This window comes from Callorhinus ursinus, unplaced genomic scaffold (genome assembly GCF_003265705.2).
Source record: "Callorhinus ursinus isolate GAN/ISIS: 27379988/994484 unplaced genomic scaffold, GSC_fseal_2.0 scaffold21, whole genome shotgun sequence".
Lineage (NCBI taxonomy): Eukaryota > Metazoa > Chordata > Mammalia > Carnivora > Otariidae > Callorhinus > Callorhinus ursinus.
Window position 1 is genome coordinate 4,044,993 of NW_027397083.1, and position 19,855 is coordinate 4,064,847.

The following is a 19,855-nucleotide window of genomic DNA, read 5'->3' on the forward strand; positions in this document are numbered from 1 at the left end:
AAGTGTACGTCCGATTTTTCTTCCGGGCAGACGCGGGGCCGAAAGCAGAGGTTCCGGATTCCGGGCTTCAGAATGAAAGGGTAGGCAGGTGAGAAACCGAGGTAGACAGGTGGGCAAACCGTGAGGTGAACGTGGTCCTAGATTGGTGTAGCAGAGGCTGGAGAGAAGGCGAGGACCCTAAAGAACCGGACGGGTGAGAGGAGGGGAAGGGGCCGGGGTTCTGGGTTCCACATTCCACTCCCCGCCCCCGCCCCCGCCCCCCGAGCTAAGCTTTTGACTGGGGCCCGCGGGCGCCGGGAGGGGGCGTGGAGAGGAGCCGGGGGCGGGGTGTTGGGGAGAGGGAGAGAGAGAGGTAGAGAGAGAGAGAGAGAGAGAGAAGAACGGTTTCCCTAGCGACCGTTTCCTAGGCGACTCAAGGCGCTGGGCCTACTCTTGAACCGGGCTGAGGACGGCTGGGCTTCGTCTCGCGTTCTGGGACGGAGTCCTGGGGAGTCATTAGGGCGAGCAGGGAAGGGCAGGAGAGAAGCAGGAAAGAGAAAATGTGGGGCTAACAGATGTCCCAGGCCAAGCCTCATTTTGGAAGGTCTGAACTCCATGCGTGGGGGAAGAGGGACCTTGTCCACAAGTACACGGGGGTCTATTTTGTCGGGTTCTGCTGCCCAGAGCCTCACTAATTTTGTGCCCAATAGTCATTTGGTTAGTAAGGCTTTTTGCCAGGCTTAAGATCATAGGCTTCATCCAGCGCCTTGCTTTCACGTGTTGGCCTAAATACCAAGCCTTTTGTTACATCATGGAAAGGAATATTGTTTTCTTAGGGAAACACCCAGAGTAGGAAATTTTATTGATTTCATTAGGGATGGAGTGCACTGCAGAATGAACTCAGCTTTGGTTGAAGGAGAGCTTCCGAGAGGTCATTAGGACTAAGGTCAATCTCCGCCTACTTTGCTGTCACTTTTATCTTCTCCCTCCCTGAATTGAACAGTTGGATTCAAAGACTGTGGATTCCCCATTACTCAGGGTGGTGTTGCTTTGCAGACAGCTGGCAGAGAGAGAAGTTGGCTACCATGGAATCACCAGAGGAGCCTGGAGCATCCATGGATGAAAACTACTTTGTGAACTACACTTTCAAAGATAGGTCACACTCCGGCCGTGTGGCTCAGGGCATCATGAAACTGTGTCTGGAGGAAGAGCTCTTTGCTGATGTCACCATTTCAGTGGAAGGCCGGGAGTTTCAGCTCCACCGGCTGGTCCTCTCAGCTCAGAGCTGCTTTTTCCGGTCCATGTTCACTTCCAACCTGAAGGAGGCTCACAACCGAGTGATTGTACTGCAGGATGTCAGCGAATCTGTTTTCCAGCTCTTGGTTGATTATATCTACCATGGGACCGTGAAACTTCGAGCTGAAGAGCTGCAGGAAATTTATGAGGTGTCAGACATGTATCAGCTGACATCTCTCTTTGAGGAATGTTCTCGGTTTTTGGCCCGCACAGTGCAGGTGGGGAACTGCCTTCAGGTGATGTGGCTGGCAGATAGGCACAGTGATCCAGAGCTCTACACTGCTGCCAAACACTGTGCCAAGGCCCACCTGGCCCAGCTGCAGAGCACAGAGGAATTTCTCCACCTGCCCCACCATCTACTAACTGATATCATCTCGGGTAAGTTGAGGGAGGGGGCACACCATACTCAACTACTTGGGTATGATGTTTAGTGGAGCTTCTAGTTCAGGAGAAAGGAATCTTCAGGCTTCCTGGTATTAATTTACATTATTATTCCTGGTAAGAATTTAGATCCCTTTGGGAGACTGAGGTGAGATTTAGCTGCTGTCCTAGGCAGTCCTTTCCAGAGCAAGAACCCTGGAAAATAAAAGCAGTACTTTGCGATATACAGTTAACCCCTGAACAATGTAGGGATGAGGACTGCGACCTCTGCACAGTCAAAATCCATGTATAATTCTGACTCCCCCCAAAACTTCACAAATACCCTGCTATTGACGGGAAGCATTATCAATAACATAAGCAATCAATTAATGAAACTAGAGAAAAGAAAATGTTATTAGGAAAATCATAAGGAAGAGAAAATACATTTGCAATACTGTACTACATTTATTGAAAAAAATCCACATATAAGTGTACCCACACATTTCAAACCCCTGTTTTTTAAGGGTCAACTATATACAAGTATTGAATTAAAAAAAAATAAAACCAAAAGGTAGTGAGGAGCTGTTTTGTGTATAAATGTTCTCATCTATCCTGCACTTTGCCTGTACCTGTGGGACTGGTTACCTAAGTAAATTGATGATGAGTCAAGATATTTACATAACAAACATTTTAAGTGATGGGCCCACTTTACGTAACAATCCTGACCCTGGGGGCGCCTGGGTGACTCAGTCGGTGAGCCTTGTTCTCTTGGATTCAGCTCAGGTCCTGGTCTTTGTGTTGTGGGATCAAGCCTAGTGTGGGGCTCTGCACTCAGCAAAGAGTCTGCTTGAGATTCTCTCTCCCTCTCCCTTTGCCCCCCACCCCCGCTCAGGCGTGCTCTCTCTCTCAAATAAATAAATAAAAATTTTTAAAGATTTTATTTCTTTTAGAAAGAGAGTGCCATTGTGTGAGGGTGCAAGTGGGAAGGGCAGAGGGAGAGGGAGAAAGAATCTGAAGCAGACTATGCACTGAGCAGAGAGCCCCATATGGGGCTTGATCCCATGACCATGAGATCATGACCTGAGCCCAGACCAAGAGTGAGATGCTAAACCAACTGAATCACACAGGTGCCCAGTAAATAAATCTTTAAAAAGGAAACAAACAAAAAACAATTGTGACCCTGCAAGTGAGGTATGCAATTTAGGTTAATTTCTTACACACACACACACACACACACACACACACACACACACACGGTGATAGTCCAACAAAGTGATTCACAAAGTGATCACAACAAAGTGATTTACAGTGGCTTTAAATTTCCCTTTTGGATTGTTGGATTGCCATCGACTGTCTTTCCTCTGATTCTCACAGATGGAGTTCCATGTTCCCAGAACCCAACAGAGGCAATAGAAGCCTGGATCAATTTCAATAAAGAAGAAAGAGAGGCTTTTGCAGAGTCACTGAGAACTAGCTTGAAGGTAAGGCAGGTTTCTCTTTAGGGTTGGGACACCATAATATCTGTGCATTCCAGCTATTGGTCTGGCCTCATTGTTAGCTGGTTAATGAGTCATCTCTGGCTCAAAGTTAAGAACCGGGGAAGAGGATGTGTGCATGAGCCCAGACACCAGCCTCTGAGCTCCACAAAGTTCCTTGAGAGAACTACTTTTACCATTGCACTAATCCTAAGCACTTTTTCTAAAGCACCAGCTCAGGATGAGAGCAACAGATTCTCTGCCCCAGCATAAAATGCCTGAAAGAAAATGATTGGAGGACAGTCAGAATGGCACACAGTAACTCAAGGGAAGTAGGTTTAGAGCAGGATACAAGTGTGCGGTCCAGAACCTTAAGGGTAGGCTTCTCAGCTGAGCCTTAGCCTAGAACTGATAGATGTCATCTATGATTTTAATTTTGCCAATAGGAGATCGGGGAGAATGTGCACATTTACCTGATCGGGAAAGAGTCATCTCGTACCCACTCGTTGGCTGTGTCCTTACACTGTGCAGAAGATGACTCCATCAGTGTAAGTGGCCAAAACAGCTTGTGCCACCAGATCACTGCAGCCTGTAAGCATGGTGGAGACTTATACGTGGTGGGAGGGTCCATCCCACGGCGCATGTGGAAGTGCAACAATGCCACTGTGGACTGGGAATGGTGTGCACCTTTGCCCCGGGACCGGCTCCAGCACACCCTGGTGTCTGTGCCCGGGAAAGATGCTATATATTCACTGGGTGGCAAGACACTGCAGGATACCCTCTCCAATGCAGTTATCTATTATCGGGTAGGTGATAATGTCTGGACAGAGACAACCCAGCTAGAGGTGGCTGTGTCAGGGGCCGCTGGTGCCAACCTTAACGGGATCATCTACTTACTGGGCGGGGAGGAGAATGACCTGGACTTCTTTACCAAACCCTCCCGACTCATCCAGTGTTTTGACACAGAGACAGACAAATGCCATGTGAAGCCCTATGTTCTGCCCTTCGCAGGTCACATGCACGCAGCTGTGCATAAGGATCTGGTGTTCATCGTGGCTGAAGGGGACTCCCTGGTGTGCTACAATCCCCTGCTAGACAGCTTTACCCGACTTTGCCTTCCTGAGGCCTGGAGCTCTGCCCCATCCCTCTGGAAGATCGCCAGCTGTAATGGGAGCATCTATGTTTTTCGGGACCGATATAAAAAGGGGGATGCCAACACCTACAAGCTTGACCCTGCCACTTCAGCTGTAACTGTCACCAGAGGCATTAAGGTGCTACTTACTAATGTGCAGTTTGTGTTGGCCTAAGGCTGTGGGGGGAAGAGCAGCTGACTTCTGCCCTCCCATTTTCTGGCACCTATCCATCCAAATTCAAAGTCCCTGGGGCCCTGATCAGAGTACTATGTTATTTTTTTGGCACATGTTAGAAAGGGCAGCACCTCAGTCCTTCCTGAACCCACAGGGGTGTTCCCTTTGGGGCTTTTTAGACCGATGCTGCTCAGCTGGCTGCTCCAAGAGTAGGCCAGCCGGCCCTCTGCCGTCCCCTGGTAATCCTGTGCCTCACTGCAGATGGCTCTGAGTAAGCCAGTTCTCAGACCGTAGGCACAGCCACCTATTCCCTGATCAATGTTAAGTAGAGGCACCTCTGATCCATGACAGAAGGAAAGATGCCCCCATCTTCCTTTTTTTTATAACCTGCAAAGTGGCTAGTTGGTAATTTTCCCACAAAGAATTAGGTGTTAGAGTTTTCCTTCAGGCTTTGGTTGGAAGAATGGTCTAAGCTGAAGGTGTCCTTCACCAGCAAGCACCAACTCTAGAATTCAGGACACTGCATCTTGTGTTTTCTCACCTGTCAGGAAATGAACACTGGGGATTTTTTTGTTTGTTGGTTTGGGTTTTTTGTGTTGTTTTTTTTTCTTTTTTCCCTCAGTATACATGCTATTTATTTATTTATTTTTAATTTTTCTTTAGACTGTATTTTTTGTTTCAGGGATACAGCTCTGTGATTCATCAGTTTTACACAACGCCCAGTGCTCACCACAACACATACCCTCCCCAGTGTCCATCACGCAGCCACCCCATCCCCTCACCCCCTCCCCTCCAGCAAGCCTGTTTGTTTCCTAAGATTAAGAGTCTCTTATGGTTTGTCTCCCTGTTTTCGTCTTGTTTCATTTTTTCCTCTCTTCCCCTATGATCCTCTGCCTTATTTCTTAAATTCTGCATATCATTGAGATCATATGATAATTGTCTTTCTCTGATTGACTTATTTCACTTAGCATAATACTCTCTAGTTCTACCCACATCGTTGCAAATGGCAAGATTTCATTTTTTGATGGCTGTGTAATATTCCATTGTGTGTGTGTGTGTGTGTGTGTGTATATACCACATCTTCATTAATTCATCAGTCGATGGACATCTGGGCTCTTTCCATAGTTTGGCTATTGCGGACATTGGTGCTATAAACATTGGGGTGCACATACCCCTTCGGATCACTACATTTGTATCTTTGGGTTAGATACCCAGTGAACACTTTGTTGGGTTTTTTTTGGGGGGGGGTTAAGATTTATTTGAGAGAGAGAACGAGTGGGGGGAGGGGCAGAGGGAGAAGCAGACTCCCCAAAGAGCAGGGAGCCTGATGCAGGACTTGATCCCAGGCGCCCAACAGTTTGGTTTTATTTCGGGCTTACTCCAAGGAGTAATCCAGAAAGAAGTAGAAAGTATTATTTCTGATTAATAGCAGAAATTTTTTTCAAATTTAAATATATAAGGTCTTTACTCTTTTAAAAGCACTAAGGTAAGCCAAGAGCTAGGAACTGTTCATACAAATAAAAGTTTTGGAAGGGATATGTGTGTCTGTTTTGAATTCTGAAGGAGTGATTCCCTAAGGTAAATGGATTACATATGTGCCACAATACTGACTGGATCCTGTACTTCCTTTTCTACATACAGGATCACTGCGCCAAAAGGGGAGGAGAGCCCCATGGGGCCCATGAATTGGGGTCTGACAGTGGCAAAGAGTCTGAGCTGAGTATTTCTCCTCTTTTCCCAGTGTTAAATGTTTTTGAGTCGTGCTAAATATCACTGGGCACAGCGTTAGATACACAATAGATTTCTTTGACCCCTCTTCGAGAAAACAAGGACCCTCATCCCATATCCCCATAGCCAGTGAATTGAAGCCACACTAAATCTCTCCAGGCATACAACAGTGTTACTTCAGGAAAGTGAAACAAGACAAAAGGAGCAAAATTATCCATTACTTAGCACATTTCTGCTATGTCAAGTCTGGGCTTTATCCCCCTTGGTCCTGTTAAAACTATTTGAATCTATAGCAAGCAGGGTTGTCTTGAGTTCTTTCTAATCTGTGTATTTCACATCTGTGATGTGTGACCAGTCTTATCCTTTGCTGCCCCTGCAGTAATCTCCTTGTGGAACTCTTTGAGAACTTCCAACTGGCCAGATCTGATGTGGATGTGTGACCGGATCTTGGTGATGGCTCTTATAGCCTCCTCTGGACTCCAGTTGTACACCTGAAGTACAGGATTGGGAAATCAGAGAAAGAAAGCAGGTGTTAAGGTGTCCTTGACCTAATAATGTGCTAATGGACTCTCAGAATTTCATTATTTTAAAAACTTCATTTTGGGGGGGGGGCATTAAAAAACATGCCCCATATATTATAAATGGGGGGGTAGTATAACCCCCTCAGTTAACCAGTCCCAAAATACTTTGCAATAGGCTGAGCGGACAAGTCAGTCTTTCTACCTAATTCTTGCTCTGCCAAACCCTGGAAAAAGAAAGTTGAACATGCAAAGCTGAGATCCTAATTCAAGCCTGCATAGGCCTATTAGATGTCCTCTGGGAGCTGGGCAGTTGGTTATAAGTTTCCTGGAGATAGTATATGGTAGATGTTTTTATTCAACTGGTCATCATGGCTAGGAAAACAGCACTTTTTAGATTTAAGTAAGAGAGTTATCTTTGTATCCTAAGGATACCTATTGGTTTAGAACTCTACAAAACCAAGAAACTACAGATTTCAAGCCCAGCTGGATCAATTCTCACCAAGTCCAAAATACCCTCCTGAGAACCCATTTCCAGTAAATGGAATCCTAATGATCAGAGCTTTAATACTGTTAAATCACATACCAGTCCACAGTAACTCAAAGCCAGGCCTGTTATCTCTACATTTCCTTTTTCCTTAAACTATCCATATAACTTAGTAAATGTTCTACAGGGGCCAGATAGGTAACAAAAAAATGATTCAAGTTGGGAGTTGTGTAACAGGGAGTAATGGACTAGAGAGTATTTGCTTATAAATATTCTTAAAAGCCTCACACCTGCCAATCATAAAGTGATAGACAAAATTCCATTGGATCCTCTGTTTCTAGAAACTAATGTCTGGAACTTTATTCTGAAATACTTCAAGAAATCTTGAGTCCTACAGAGCTGTAAGTGACCAGCACTACTATCTACAGTACTAGATTTCCTAACGTGCTATTTATAAAAAATGCTTTTATTTTAGTCTTTTACTGGTGTTAACATCCTTTGCAACTTCATTTTTTGAGTGCCTGTTGTAGGTAGGTCAGTGCTTGACATACTTTCTCATTCAAGCTTCATGACACATTTAGTTTGAGGATCAGAGAGGGGAAGCCACTTTTGCCTAAGGTCACACGGCTGTTAGGTGGCAAAGCCAGAGGTCAGCCTATCTGCAAACTTCAGGTGCTTTCCACCTCCCAACAGCCAGAAATTGGGGACATGGCTCCTTCCAGCAAGGCCTTCCAGTAGACCACACCACTGAAGTTCTAGAAATATGCTATGAATAGACCAGTCCAGAAAGAGCTTTCCTACCTGAATCAGATATGCTGCCACCATAGTGGCACTTCTGGAGCGCCCAGCCTTACAATGCACGTAGACAGACTGGCCCAGCGCCTGGTACTTGAGAGCAAACTGGACTCCCTTCTGGAGGTTAGCCAAGGTTGGGACTCCAGTCATGTCTACTGTGCTGAGGCGCAGCTGCTCGACTCCTACGTTCCTCCATTCCTGGAACCAGGTCCACCAGCATAAAAAAGAGAATGAAAAAAGCCTGATATGAGTAGTATGAATACAGGCTCCCGAGAGATAGCAAAATAACAAGGAAGCTTAGGGTTTACTACAATGTGGATATACTTAAGAAATTTCTTAGAGAGATGTCTTTAAAATGGCTGACCTGCATGATTGGTCTTTCATCAAACAACAGCTGTGCTACTGAATTAGAATTATGTTCAAGATTTAAAATGTTCCTAAAGTACCCCTTGGGTATTTGAATTTTTTTTTTTAAAGATTTTATTTATTTATTTGACAGAAAGCGCAAATAGGGAGAGCGGCAGGCAGAGGGTGAGGGAGAAGCAGACTCCCTGCTGAGCAGGGAGCCTGATGCAGGGGTGGATCCCAGGACCCTGGGATCACGACCTGAGCCGAAGGCAGACGCTCAACGACTGAGCCACCCAGGCGCCCCCAGGTATTTGAATCTTTAGCTGCAAAATATTACCTGTATAAAATTCATCTGCAAAAGTTGTGTAACTGTTTTTGCATAATCTTGGCACCCGTGCAGTGACCCAGCTGCAGGGCTGGACTACTGTATTTTGCAAGAGTTTTCTATTTCTCTGTCTATAAGTCTCTTCTTTGCCACTTTTTTTTTTTTTAAGATTTTTTAATTTATTTGACAGAGAGAGACAGTGAGACAGAACACCAGCAGGGGGAGTGGGAGAGGGAGAAGCAGGCTTCCTGCGGAGCAGGGAGCCTGATGTGGGGCTCAATCTCAGGACCCTAGGATCATGACCTGAGCCCAAGGCAGACGCTTAACGACTGAGCCCCTCTTTGCCACTTTTTTTTTTTTTGAGAGAGTACACGGCAGAAAATAGTTACCATTTTAAAATTAAAACAACACACCTACCTTTGTTAGTACATTTTCACTTCAGAAAAGGAAAAGAATAAGTGATAGAAGAAATAAGGCCTCTGTCATATCAAGCTTTTTTTTTTCTTTTCCCCCTTTTTTGCCTGTAAGACTCCAGATAAGGTGGTGCCTGTCTGGCTCAGTTGGTAGAGCATGCGACTTATGATCTGGTTGTGAATTCAAGTCCCATCGTGGGTATAGATTACTTAAAAAGTAAAATCTTAAAAAAAAAAAAAGAGACTCCAAATAGGCTCCAGCTAATGAGTGAAGCTATTTAGTTGGAACCAAAGACTTTATGACTGAGTGAAGGTCAATATTTCATACTGCTCATGAAACTAACAAAAAACAGCAGTTTTGCAGCATGGGCCTTTGCATCAATTATGCCAGAAATACCTCGGGAGTTTGCTAACTCTTCAGATTCCTGGATCCCACCCTAAAGTTCCTAAGTCAGAATTTCTGGGGGGTTGTACCTAGGTATCTGCTATTTTAACAAGACTGCCAGACAATATTTATGCTTATTAAAATGTGAGAACCATGGGCGCCTGGGTGGCTCAGTTGGTTAAGCAACTGTCTTCGGCTCAGGTCATGATCCTGGAGTCCTGGGATTGAGTCCTGCATCGGGCTCCCTGCTCAGCAGTGAGTCTGCTTCTCCCTTGGACCCTCCCCCCTCTCAAGTTCTATCTCATTCTCTCTCTCAAATAAATAAAATCTTAAAAAAAAATAAAAATGTGAGAACCACTGCCGTGGAGATTTCTTTTCTCTAGGCTAGTTGGATAATATAGCTCCATCATACAAGTGTCAATGCCTCAGACCCAAGGACTTTTTGTGATTTACTCCACAGGACTGACCACACTAAAGAACATTTAACATTGTGGCTAATAATTCCTGAGGCCTTGTAGCAAAGTACTCTGGGAAATCCAAGGAACTGTTATCCATTTCCTAAAAATGTATGTCATCACTAATGAATATATTTTAAATGTGAGTCCATTTCTAAGGTTACAAAAAAACCTACCGGTTGAAATAATAGCCTCTTCATCAGGTTGTATCAGTAAACAAGAAAGATGATTGTGTAGTGCTGATAGATGTCAACACGATAAAGATAGGGCAACATTGTTATTTATTTATTTGACATGGGGAGGGGAGGGAGAGAGACAATCTTAGGAAGGCTCCACATCCAAAAGGGAGCCAGAGGTGGGGCTGATCTCAAGCCCTAAGATCATGACCTGAGCCAAATTAAGAGTCCCATGCTTAACCGACTAAGCCACTCAGGCATCCCAGGGCAACATCTTTATATAAAGATAGTGCAATGTCTAATAACCGTGTGGAGAGTTACACAAACAAGTATTGAAACTTAATGAAAATTGTTTTAGGTCTGAACTCTGTTATGACAATACTTTGGAGTTCCGCTTTATCGTTAACATATGAATAAAATCAATGCCAAATGAAGCCTATGCAATTTTTCAAGGGGTTGTTTTATGATAAACATACTTGGGGACTCGGAGGGTGGCTTTTCTTCTTAGAGAGTATAGGGTCTTCATCGTGAATGCCTAAGGCAGTGCTTGATAGTGCTCAGTAAGTGTTTGAATGAATGAAATCAGCAAGCCATAGAAAAATTGCCTTTCGATTTGGTTACTGACTTGATTTACGGAAATTAAGAATACATTTGTGCACAAAGGAGTAGTCAGACTGTCAACTACTTTTAAATGCCTTTCACATCGGTTTCCCTTTCACAATTAGTTTCTACCTCCAGCCACAGCCATTTAAGCTTAGAGGGCGGACCCTCCTCTTGAAGAGGCGGAAAAGCCTGGGGCACGTGTCCCTGGAGCACCGTCACCTGCAGCTTGCAGCTCCCTCTCCCCCGACCTTCCCCCCCCCCCCCCCCCCGTCCCAGGCCCAGCCAGGGTAGTGGACGGGGCTGGCGGTTGCCCCTGCCCTTGTCCCTGCCCCGCTCCCAGCCCCTCACCTTTGAGGAGTTACACAGGAACCGCGTCTCATATTCCTCGTTCATGGTGATCACCCCGCGCACGTTCTCGTCCTGTACCAGCTGCCGAGGCAAAGAGGGGGCTCAGAAAGGGCCGCCGAGGCGCGGGCGGCTCTCGCCGGCTCCCAGTTCCGCCGCGGCCGGGCCTCCCGGCCCGGCTCCCCCGCCGCGGCTCACCCGGCGCGTCATACTCCGCAGCGGCAGCGCACCCAGCAGCACCGTGGGGTCGATGCGGTGGTACCAGTCGCGGTGCGCCCGGCCCGGCACTTTCCCGCGGAACACCGTGTACAGCAGCGTCGGGTAGAAGAGCACGCGGGCCAGGCCGGCCTCCAGCAACGCGCTGGCCGCCATCCCGCCCCACCCGGCCTGGCGCAGCCGCGACCTGCCCACGCCTAAACTCGAGGTCGGCGGCCGCGAGGAGGGCCCCGAGGCGGACGGGGACGAGGGCGGCGAGTCGTCTGCCGCCTCCCACGAAGGCGACGCGCTCGGCGCGGGCCCCTCGGGCGCCGAGACTTCGGGCCCGGCCTCCCGGCGCTCCGCGGAAGAGCCCGGGGCCCCTGGGCCCGGCTCCATGGCTCCGGAGGAGGGGCCGCCGGCCTGGGGGAGGGACCAGGGATTCCCCCGCCGGCAGGTGGGACCCGGCCGTGGGAGGGCGCGTCCTGGGCCCGAGCCCTGCGACTCTACCGCGTGTCAAACAGGGACCCCTGTCCGTGGCCGGCGGCCTCTCTCTCGGAAGGGGCTGGGACCCCAGGTGGGGGGGGCTCTGATCCCGCGTGTGGAAACGGGCCCCGGGCCGGACCGAGGAAAGGCTGGCCCTGGCCACTCTTCCCAGTCCCCGGCCAGAGGGAGGGGGCTGCGACCCCAGGTGACGGGGGATTCCACCAAAGGAAAGACCAGTCCAGGAAGACTCTGTGATAGGGGCAGCCCTGAAGGGGAGAGTTGAAGAAGGGGCTTTAAGCTTTTAGGCCGTGGGGGTGGGGTGGGGGCTATCTTGGCAGAGAGGGCTAGAGGGGCACCTGGGTTGATACGGCCGTTCCCCCACCCTCCCCATCTGCCAGAACTCATTGCTCCCTACTCCTGCCCAAACCCCAGTGTTTGTGTGTGTGTGTGTAAAGAAACAATATATAAAAATATCTAATTATGAAAATATATTAAAGTATTATAATAAGCTTAAATGTAAAAACCACACCCTACAGAGAGGTAAGAGCAATGATTGTGATGCTGCTTATTTACATTTAAGTAGAACATGCATCTGGTGCTATTTATTTATTTGCACCTGGTGCTTTTTTAAAAAAAGGTTTCTTTTCTCCTCATAGAAGTAATACATACTTGGGGTGCCTGGCAGGCTCAGTGGGTGGAGCATGGAACTCTTTTTTTTTTTAAGATTTTATTTATTTATTTGACGGAGAGAGACACAGAGAGAGAGGGAACACAAGCAGGGGGAGTGGGAGACAGAGAAGCAGGCTTCCCACCAAGCAGGGAGCCCGATGTGGGGCTCGACCCCAGGACCCTGGAATCATGACCTGAGCTGAAGGCAGAAGCTTAACGACTGAGCCACCCAGGCACCCTAAATAAATAAAATCTTAAAAAAATAAAAAATAATAACAAGGAGTTTAGTGTTTTTTGTACGTTTTTTTTGTTTTTTGATTTCAGCTTTTATGCAAACATTTTATTGCATTCCCTCTACCCTGGTTTTACTTTATAGTTTCTGATTATAATAGTAACATATGTTTATTATAAAAAATGCAAGCACTTCAAAATTATACATAAAAAGTGAGAGTTTCCTATAATCTTACCTCTGGAGATAATTAATATTTTAGTTAGGTGTATATTCCCCCAGGGATTTTGGTTTTTTTTCTTTTTAAAGACTAACTGTCCACCAAAATTCTTTTTTTTTTAGATTATTTATTTATTTATTTGAGAGAGAGAGAGAGAATGAGAGACAGAGAGCACAAGAGGGAAGAGGGTCAGAGGGAGAAGCAGACTCCCTGCTGAGCAGGGAGCCTGATAGGGGACTCGACCCCGGGACTCTGGGATCATGACCCGAGCTGAAGGCAGTTGCCGAACCAACTGAGCCACCCAGGCACCCCCACCAAAATTCTTTATCCACTTCTCTTACAATATCTGAGCTGTCATATGCTCAGTGTCCCTTGCAGTAAGAGGTGATACGGGACTCAGTCACCTCCAATGGAGTGTGAGAGGAAGTGATGTGTGCCAGCCTCAGGACCAGCAGGCCTAGTCCATAACTCCTCCATGAGTCTCCTTCACACTCTTTTTCTCCTCTTGGGGGCTGGAGTAGTGATGAGGATGGCTGGAACCATCTCAGCAGGAATGAGTTATACGTAGTAGAGTCCCCATTAATGTGGGTCACTAGGAGTGCCTGGGTCGGTTAAACATCTGCATTCAGCTCAGGTCGTGATCTGGGGATCCTGGCATGGAGCCCTGGGTTGGGCTCCCTGCTCAGCAGGGAGTCTGCTTCTCCCTCTCCCTCTGCCCCTTCTCCCACTTGTGCTCTCTCTCTTGCTTGCTCACTCTCTCTCTCTCAAATAAATAAATAATAAAAATCTTTAAAAAAATATCTGGGGCACCTGGGTGGGTCAGTCAGTTAGACATGTGCCTTCAGCTCAGGTCATGATCCCAGGGTCCTGGGGTTGAGCCCCGCACCTTGCTCCCTGCTCGGTGGGGAGTCTGCTCCTCTCTCTCCCTCTGCTCCCCCCACCCTCTCTCTCAAATAAATAAAATATTTTTAAAAAAAATTTGGGTCACTAAATAATGACTTCGAGTAGAAGCTATCTCTCTTCACCCTCCCACTAACTGGGAACATCTTCCCCAGTCTGTTGAGGGAGAGAGAAATAAGCTTCTTGGGACACCTGGGTGGCTCAGTCGGTTGGGCGTCTGCCATCGGCTCAGGTCACGATCCCAGAGTCCTGGGATCGAGTCCCGCATTAGGCTCCTTGCTCAGCAGGGTTCCAGCTTCTCCCTCTGCCTGCTCTGCTTGCTGCTCCCCCTGCTTGTGCTCTTTCTCTCTCTCTGACAAATAAATAAAATCTTAAAAAAATAGAGAGAGGGCGCCTGGGTGGCTCAGTTGGTTAAGCGACTGCCTTCGGCTCAGGTCATGATCCTGGAGTGCTGAGATCGAGTCCCACATCGGACTCCCTGCTCAGCAGGGAGTCTGCTTCTCCCTCCAACCCTCTTCCCTCTCGTGCTCTCTGTCTCTCATTCTCTCTCTCTCAAATAAATAAAAACTTAAAAAAAATAGAGAGAAATAAGCTATTTTGTTTCAACTATTTACTTTAGCTAATGTAAGTGCACTAGTCAGTTGCAATGTGAAGCCCAAATCTTTTTTTTTTAAATTATATCAAAATATACATGCTATAAAATATGCCGTCTTGGGGCACCTGGGTGGCTCAGTCTGTTAAGGGTCTGACTTAGGCTTGGGTCATAATCCTTCTCCCTCTGCCTGCAGCTCTACCTGCTTGTGCTCTCTCTCTCTCTGACAAATAAAATATTTTTTTAAAAATATACCATCTTAACCATTTTTTTATTATTAAAAATACTTATTTATTCATGAGAGACAGAGAGAGAGAGAGAGGCAGAGGGAGAAGCAGGCTCCCACTGAGCAGGGAGCCCGATGCGGGGCTCGATCCCAGGACCATGGGATCATGACCTGAGCTGAAGGCAGACGCTTAATGACTGAGCCACCCAGGCACCCCACCACATCTTCTTTGTCCGTTCATCTATGGATGGACACTCAGGTTGCTTCCATATCTTGGCTGTTGTAAATAATGTGGCAATAACATAGGGGTGTATGTATCTTTTCAAATTAGTGTTTCCATATTGTTTGGGTAAATACCCAGTCGTGGAATTACTGGATCATACGGTAACTCTATTTTTAATTTTTTGAGGAACCTCCATGCTGCTTTCCAAAGAGATGGCACCAATTTGCATTCTCACCAACAGTGCATGAGGGTTCCTTTTTCTTGGCAACACTTGCTGTCTCTTATGTTTTTGATTTTAGCCGTTTTGACAAGGGTGAGGTGCTATCTCATTGTGGTCTTGATTTGCATTTCCCTGATGGTGGGTGCTGATGAGCATCTTCTCATGTGTCTGTCAGCTGCCTCCATTCTACTTTCTGTTATTGGAATCTTAACTACACTAGATACCTCATATAAGTGAAATCATGTAGCATTTGTCCTTTTGTGACTGGCTTCTTTCTTATTTGGGAGAGAGAGCACATAGGTGGGAGGAGGGACAGTGGGAGAGGGAGAAGCAGGCCCCCGGCTAAGCAGAGAGCCCGATGTGGGACTTGATCCCAGGACCCTGGGATCATGACCTGAGCTGAAGGCAGATGCTTAACCGACTAAGCCAACCAGGCGCCCCATGACTGGCTTATTTCACTTAGGATAATGTCCTAAGAGTTCATCCATGTACCACGTATCAGAATTTGCTTCCTTTTTAAGGCTGAATAATATTCCACTGTGTGTATGTGTATGTACATATATACATACGTGTGTGTGTGTGTGTGTGTATAATATGTTGCTTATACATTCATTCACTGATGGACACTTGGGTTGGGTGATGCCTAACTTTTTTTTTTTAAGTTTATTATGTAATCTCTATACCCAACAAGGGGCTTGAACTCACGACCCTGAGATCAAGAGTTGCATGCTCCTCTGACTGAGCCAGCCAAGCACCCCTTGATGCTTGACTCTTAACTAGCTTGGGCAACATGGATGATCTATTGACTCGTATAACAAACTTCAGAAAGGGCAAGTAAGCAAATAGCAACAATCCAGGGACTCAAATGCCATCCAGACCTTTTGTCTCTCACTATTCCTTCCCAGGTCCACATTTCCCCATATTTACCGCCCACAAAAAACTACCTCCCTTCCCTTAGTTGTTAACAACACGGAAAATTTGAATATATATATATATGTATTTATATATATATGTATATATATGTATAAAATACATATATATATGTATTTCTTTAAAACAAAAATGGGAATTTTGTAACTTGCTTTTTAGTACTAAATCATGTATTTTTAACATATTTCCATGGCAGCTTATATATATTTTTTCTTTTTTTTTAAGGATTTTATTTTTATATAATCTCTCCACCCAATGTGGGGTTTGAACTCACAACCCCGAGATCAAGAGTCACATGCTCCACTGACTGAGCCAGCCAGGTGTCCCATATAGGTTTCTAATAGCTTTTGATAGGCCAATGTGTAATATTGTACTATCATTTTTTCATTTCTCAAAGTTATAACCTACATTGTTACAGAATATTTACTTTAAAAAAACAGCATTTTACAAATATATATATGTATATATACAGAAGTGATTTAAATGAAAAGCTCCAAGGTACGTAGTTTCAGGTAGGTATTATTGCTATCTATACTTTCACTCCATTTATTAAGCTGCTTCAAGTTCATAAATTTACAGCGAGGTACAGAGCCCAACCAAGATGGGACAGAATGTGTCTCAAGTTAGAAGGAGAGTGCCTGGCTCCTCAGTGACATCTCTCGTAGAGGGCCAGTGCCCCATTGTACAATTAAAGTTTTCTTCCCACATATCTGAATGGGACCTTCTAGATCCTCTTGCTGTGGCTGGTTTTGTCTCTTGATTCTTACAAGCACGCTGCTTTGTTGCCTAGGACATTGATCCAAGCTTCCCGGCCTCTCTCCTTTGGGCTCCTTCCAGGCCCCTCTATTACATATGTGTGAGATTCAGGAAAGCTGACCCATCGGAAGGTTGGGAATGCTTGCTTAAAGGTGGAAGCTCCGTACCAGCATACACTATCCTGAATCCTACTGCAGAAACTGTTTTCCTTCTGGGGATGGTGAATACTAGATCATGGCCAACAAGCAGATGTTCTAAGTGGCTTCCTCTGAGACTTTCTCCCCAAGAGGGAGCCATCTGGCCACTTGCTTTTTATCACATTTCTAATAGCTGCTCCATTTCCTCAAGGGCTGTTGTAAAATCATTTACTTGACTATTACATAAAATCTGCTGTTCTGCGAACCGGGCCCTCTCTTCTTTCATCTTCAACTTTACTTTCAGGGCCTAGAACTCCTCCATCTGTTTTTTTGGCTGTTTCTTTAAAAAAGCTTCAGCTCATCTTGCAAAGTTTCTAACAACAACATAGAGCCCACGGGATCCGTGTGGATTCTTGCTGTGATGCCAGGGTCTTGCTGCCTAAAACTGCCTGCAACATCTCCAGCGGCCCCACTCATTGGGTCGGGTCCTTCGGTTCTTCCTGAGTTTCAGTCCACTTCTCGCACAACTGCTCCTGGACAGCCTCGAGGAGGTGGTTCTCATCCTGGAGCTCCCCCTCTAATTCTGCTTACTCAGTGGTTCGCGGCTCTTTCTGACCTTCCTCCTGATGGCGGTGTCTGCAGGCTCCACCTGCCCATTCTCTTCTTCAGTTTGATAATTTTTTTTAAGATTTTATTTATTTGTGAGAAAGAGAGAGAGCACGCGAGCAGCGGCAGAGAAAGGGGCAGAGGGACAAGCAGACTGCCCGCTGAGCCGGACCGGGGGCTCTATCTCAGGACCCCGAGGTCATGACCAGAGCTGAAGTCACACACCCCTCAGTTTGATGATTTTTGTACCATCATTCTTTGAATGTCCTGAATGAAGAAGTCTGGAAACATTGACTTCTTTGGACTTAACAGATAATAGGCTCCAAGAAGTGGTTCACATTGCGGGGGGGGGGGGGGGGGCGCCACTGAGATTGGAGGGAGGCTGCAGTGTATACACTATGTTGACCATGCAGGTCATCGTAGATGCCACACTGGCTGCCCCCAGGTGTCTGCTACTCCTGCCCACGGCTCTGGTTGCTCTGGTTTCAAAAGACACTCCACAGCATCTACTGGTACCATTTCCATAACCATTTCCCTATTGATGGATAGCACCTTTTTTTTTTAACCAATAATAAATATAGTTGGTTTCATGAGGGCAGAGACCTTGTCTATTTTATTCATGCCTATAACCCCATTTGTCTAGCCCAGTGTCTGACATAGCTGGCATTCAATAAATACTAGTTGGCTGAATCAAAGAATGTGGCAGAAGATGCCCTGTATATGCTTCACCCACTTATGTTTCTGAAGGAAACATTTCTAGAAATGCAGTGGCTATATTAGAGGATATGTGCATCTTTTTAAGAGGGTCACAGGAAATTTTTTATAGTTTTCTTGAGTATAATTGACATACCCTAAACTACACATATTTAAAGTATACACTTTAGGGTTGCCTGGCTGGCTCAGTGGGTGGAGCATGTGACTCTTGATCTCAGGGTTGTGAGTTCCACACCCATGCTGGGTGTAGAGGTTACTTAAAAAATGAAATCTTTTTAAAAAGTTAATTTATTTTTATTTATTATTTTTTTAAGATTTTATTTATCTATTTGAGAGAGAGAGAGAGCCCGTGAGCATGGACAGGGGGAGGGGCAGAGGGAGAGGGAGAAGCAAGGCTCCCCCTGAGTAGGGAGCTCCAAAGCAAGACTCGATCCCAGGACCCCGGGATCATGGCCTAAGCTGAAGGCAGACACTTAACCGACTGAGCCACCCAGGCGCCCTAAATCTTTTTTTTTTTAAATAAAGTATACACTTTAATACATTTTGCTATATGTATGTACTTGTGAAACCATCACTATAATGAAGATAATGGAACATATTACCCCCAAATAAGTGTTCTCACATTCCTTTGTAACCCCTTCTTCCCATACCTCTTTACTCCCTCACCCTGTTCCTCAGCAACCACTGATCTGCTATAGATTAGTTAGCATTTTCTAGAATTTTATATAAATAGATGTGAATGTTTTTAATTTTAATGACTATTGTTATATTTCTCTCCAATATGGCTGTGTGCACATACACTAAGAGTGCCTGTTGCTCACAACTCCACCAACTTCTTAAATTTAATTATTTATCTCCCATTTGACAGTCCAAAAAATCCACATTGTTTTAATTTTAATATCTTTAATTATTTGTTAAGATTGAATATTTCTTGTTTATTAGCCATTTGTATTCTTTCTGTGAATCATATATTCATTTCCTTGTCCATTTGTCTAATGGGTTGTTTGCTGTTATTCTTCCTGGCCATAGAAAACACACAAATTCCAAGGGCATGGTGTGATAAATTTCACATATTTATACATCCATGAGACCACCACTCAGACTAAGATATAACACATTCCAATATTCCAGAAAGTTCCCTCCTTCAGTCAATTCCCTCTTCCTGGCAAAGATTACCTCTATTCTGACATTTCTTATTATTTTTGCCTCTTCTCAAACTTCAATTAAATAGACTTGTACAATATATGCTCTTTCTTTCCGACTTGTTTTGCTTAATAGTACGTCTGTGAGATTCATCCATGTTGTTATGTGCAGTAGCAGTTTCTTCCTTGTCATTGCTATATAAATAGTCCATTATAAATATATTCTACAATTTATTTATCATTTCCAGTTTGGGTTATTATTTTTTGGGAGGTTATTAATAAAAGTGCTACAAACAATTCTTTTGGTAAAAAAAATAAAAGTACTCATTTCTGCTGGAAATGGAATTACTGCATCATAGGGTATAAGTCCATTTAGTTGTTTGGGTTTAGTAGATACACTCAAACAGTCTTCCAAAGTGGTTGTACTAGTTTTTATTCCTACTAACAATATATGAGAGTTCAAAAAAAGAAAACTTCGGGGCACCTGACTTGCTCAGTTGGTGGAGCATGTGACTCTTAATCTCGGGGTCAGGAGTTCAAGCCTTGGGTGTGGAGCCTACCTTGAAAGAAAAAGAAAAGAAAAAAGAAAAGAAAAGAAAAGAAAAGAAAAGAAAA

General features: G+C 45.3%; 2 protein-coding genes and 1 pseudogene across 6 annotated transcripts; 1 reads left to right on the forward strand and 2 right to left on the reverse strand.

Moving 5' to 3' along the window:
• Positions 1 to 49: 49 nt before the first annotated feature.
• KBTBD4 (kelch repeat and BTB domain containing 4) lies at positions 50 to 4,417 on the forward strand. 5 transcript variants are annotated; one of them, XM_073904601.1, is made up of 4 exons: positions 50 to 193; positions 855 to 1,653; positions 3,010 to 3,116; positions 3,557 to 4,417. In XM_073904601.1, exons 2-4 carry the CDS (start codon positions 1,065 to 1,067, stop codon positions 4,415 to 4,417), a joined length of 1,557 nt encoding a protein of 518 aa, XP_073760702.1. In that variant the 5' UTR covers positions 50 to 193; positions 855 to 1,064. The 5 variants fall into 5 exon arrangements, with proteins under 5 accessions (XP_073760702.1, XP_073760703.1, XP_025734179.1 ...); XM_073904602.1 differs by having other exon boundaries at positions 983 to 1,653; XM_025878394.2 differs by having other exon boundaries at positions 1,036 to 1,653.
• PTPMT1 (protein tyrosine phosphatase mitochondrial 1) lies at positions 2,081 to 11,707 on the reverse strand. Its single transcript, XM_025878398.2, has 4 exons — positions 11,194 to 11,707; positions 10,999 to 11,079; positions 7,952 to 8,143; positions 2,081 to 6,636 (listed from the first exon to the last, which is right to left on the reverse strand). Exons 1-4 carry the CDS (start codon positions 11,587 to 11,589, stop codon positions 6,478 to 6,480), a joined length of 828 nt encoding a protein of 275 aa, XP_025734183.1. The 5' UTR covers positions 11,590 to 11,707; the 3' UTR covers positions 2,081 to 6,477.
• Positions 11,708 to 16,956: 5,249 nt separating this feature from the next.
• Positions 16,957 to 17,709, reverse strand: LOC112828995 (small kinetochore-associated protein pseudogene; annotated as a pseudogene).
• Positions 17,710 to 19,855: the final 2,146 nt, after the last annotated feature.

Excerpts from the sequence above, each read along its gene's own strand:
- KBTBD4 (XM_073904601.1), top strand. The coding sequence starts at position 1,065 with ATGGAATCACCAGAGGAGCCTGGAGCATCCATGGATGAAAACTACTTT. Across the intron at positions 1,654-3,009 it reads ACTAACTGATATCATCTCGG|ATGGAGTTCCATGTTCCCAG; the intron begins GTAAGTTGAGGG and ends TGATTCTCACAG. Across the intron at positions 3,117-3,556 it reads CACTGAGAACTAGCTTGAAG|GAGATCGGGGAGAATGTGCA; the intron begins GTAAGGCAGGTT and ends TTTTGCCAATAG.
- PTPMT1 (XM_025878398.2), bottom strand. The coding sequence starts at position 11,589 with ATGGAGCCGGGCCCAGGGGCCCCGGGCTCTTCCGCGGAGCGCCGGGAG. Across the intron at positions 8,144-10,998 it reads TCCTGTGTAACTCCTCAAAG|GAATGGAGGAACGTAGGAGT; the intron begins GTGAGGGGCTGG and ends ACCTGGTTCCAG. Across the intron at positions 6,637-7,951 it reads TGGCAGCATATCTGATTCAG|GTGTACAACTGGAGTCCAGA; the intron begins GTAGGAAAGCTC and ends CCTGTACTTCAG.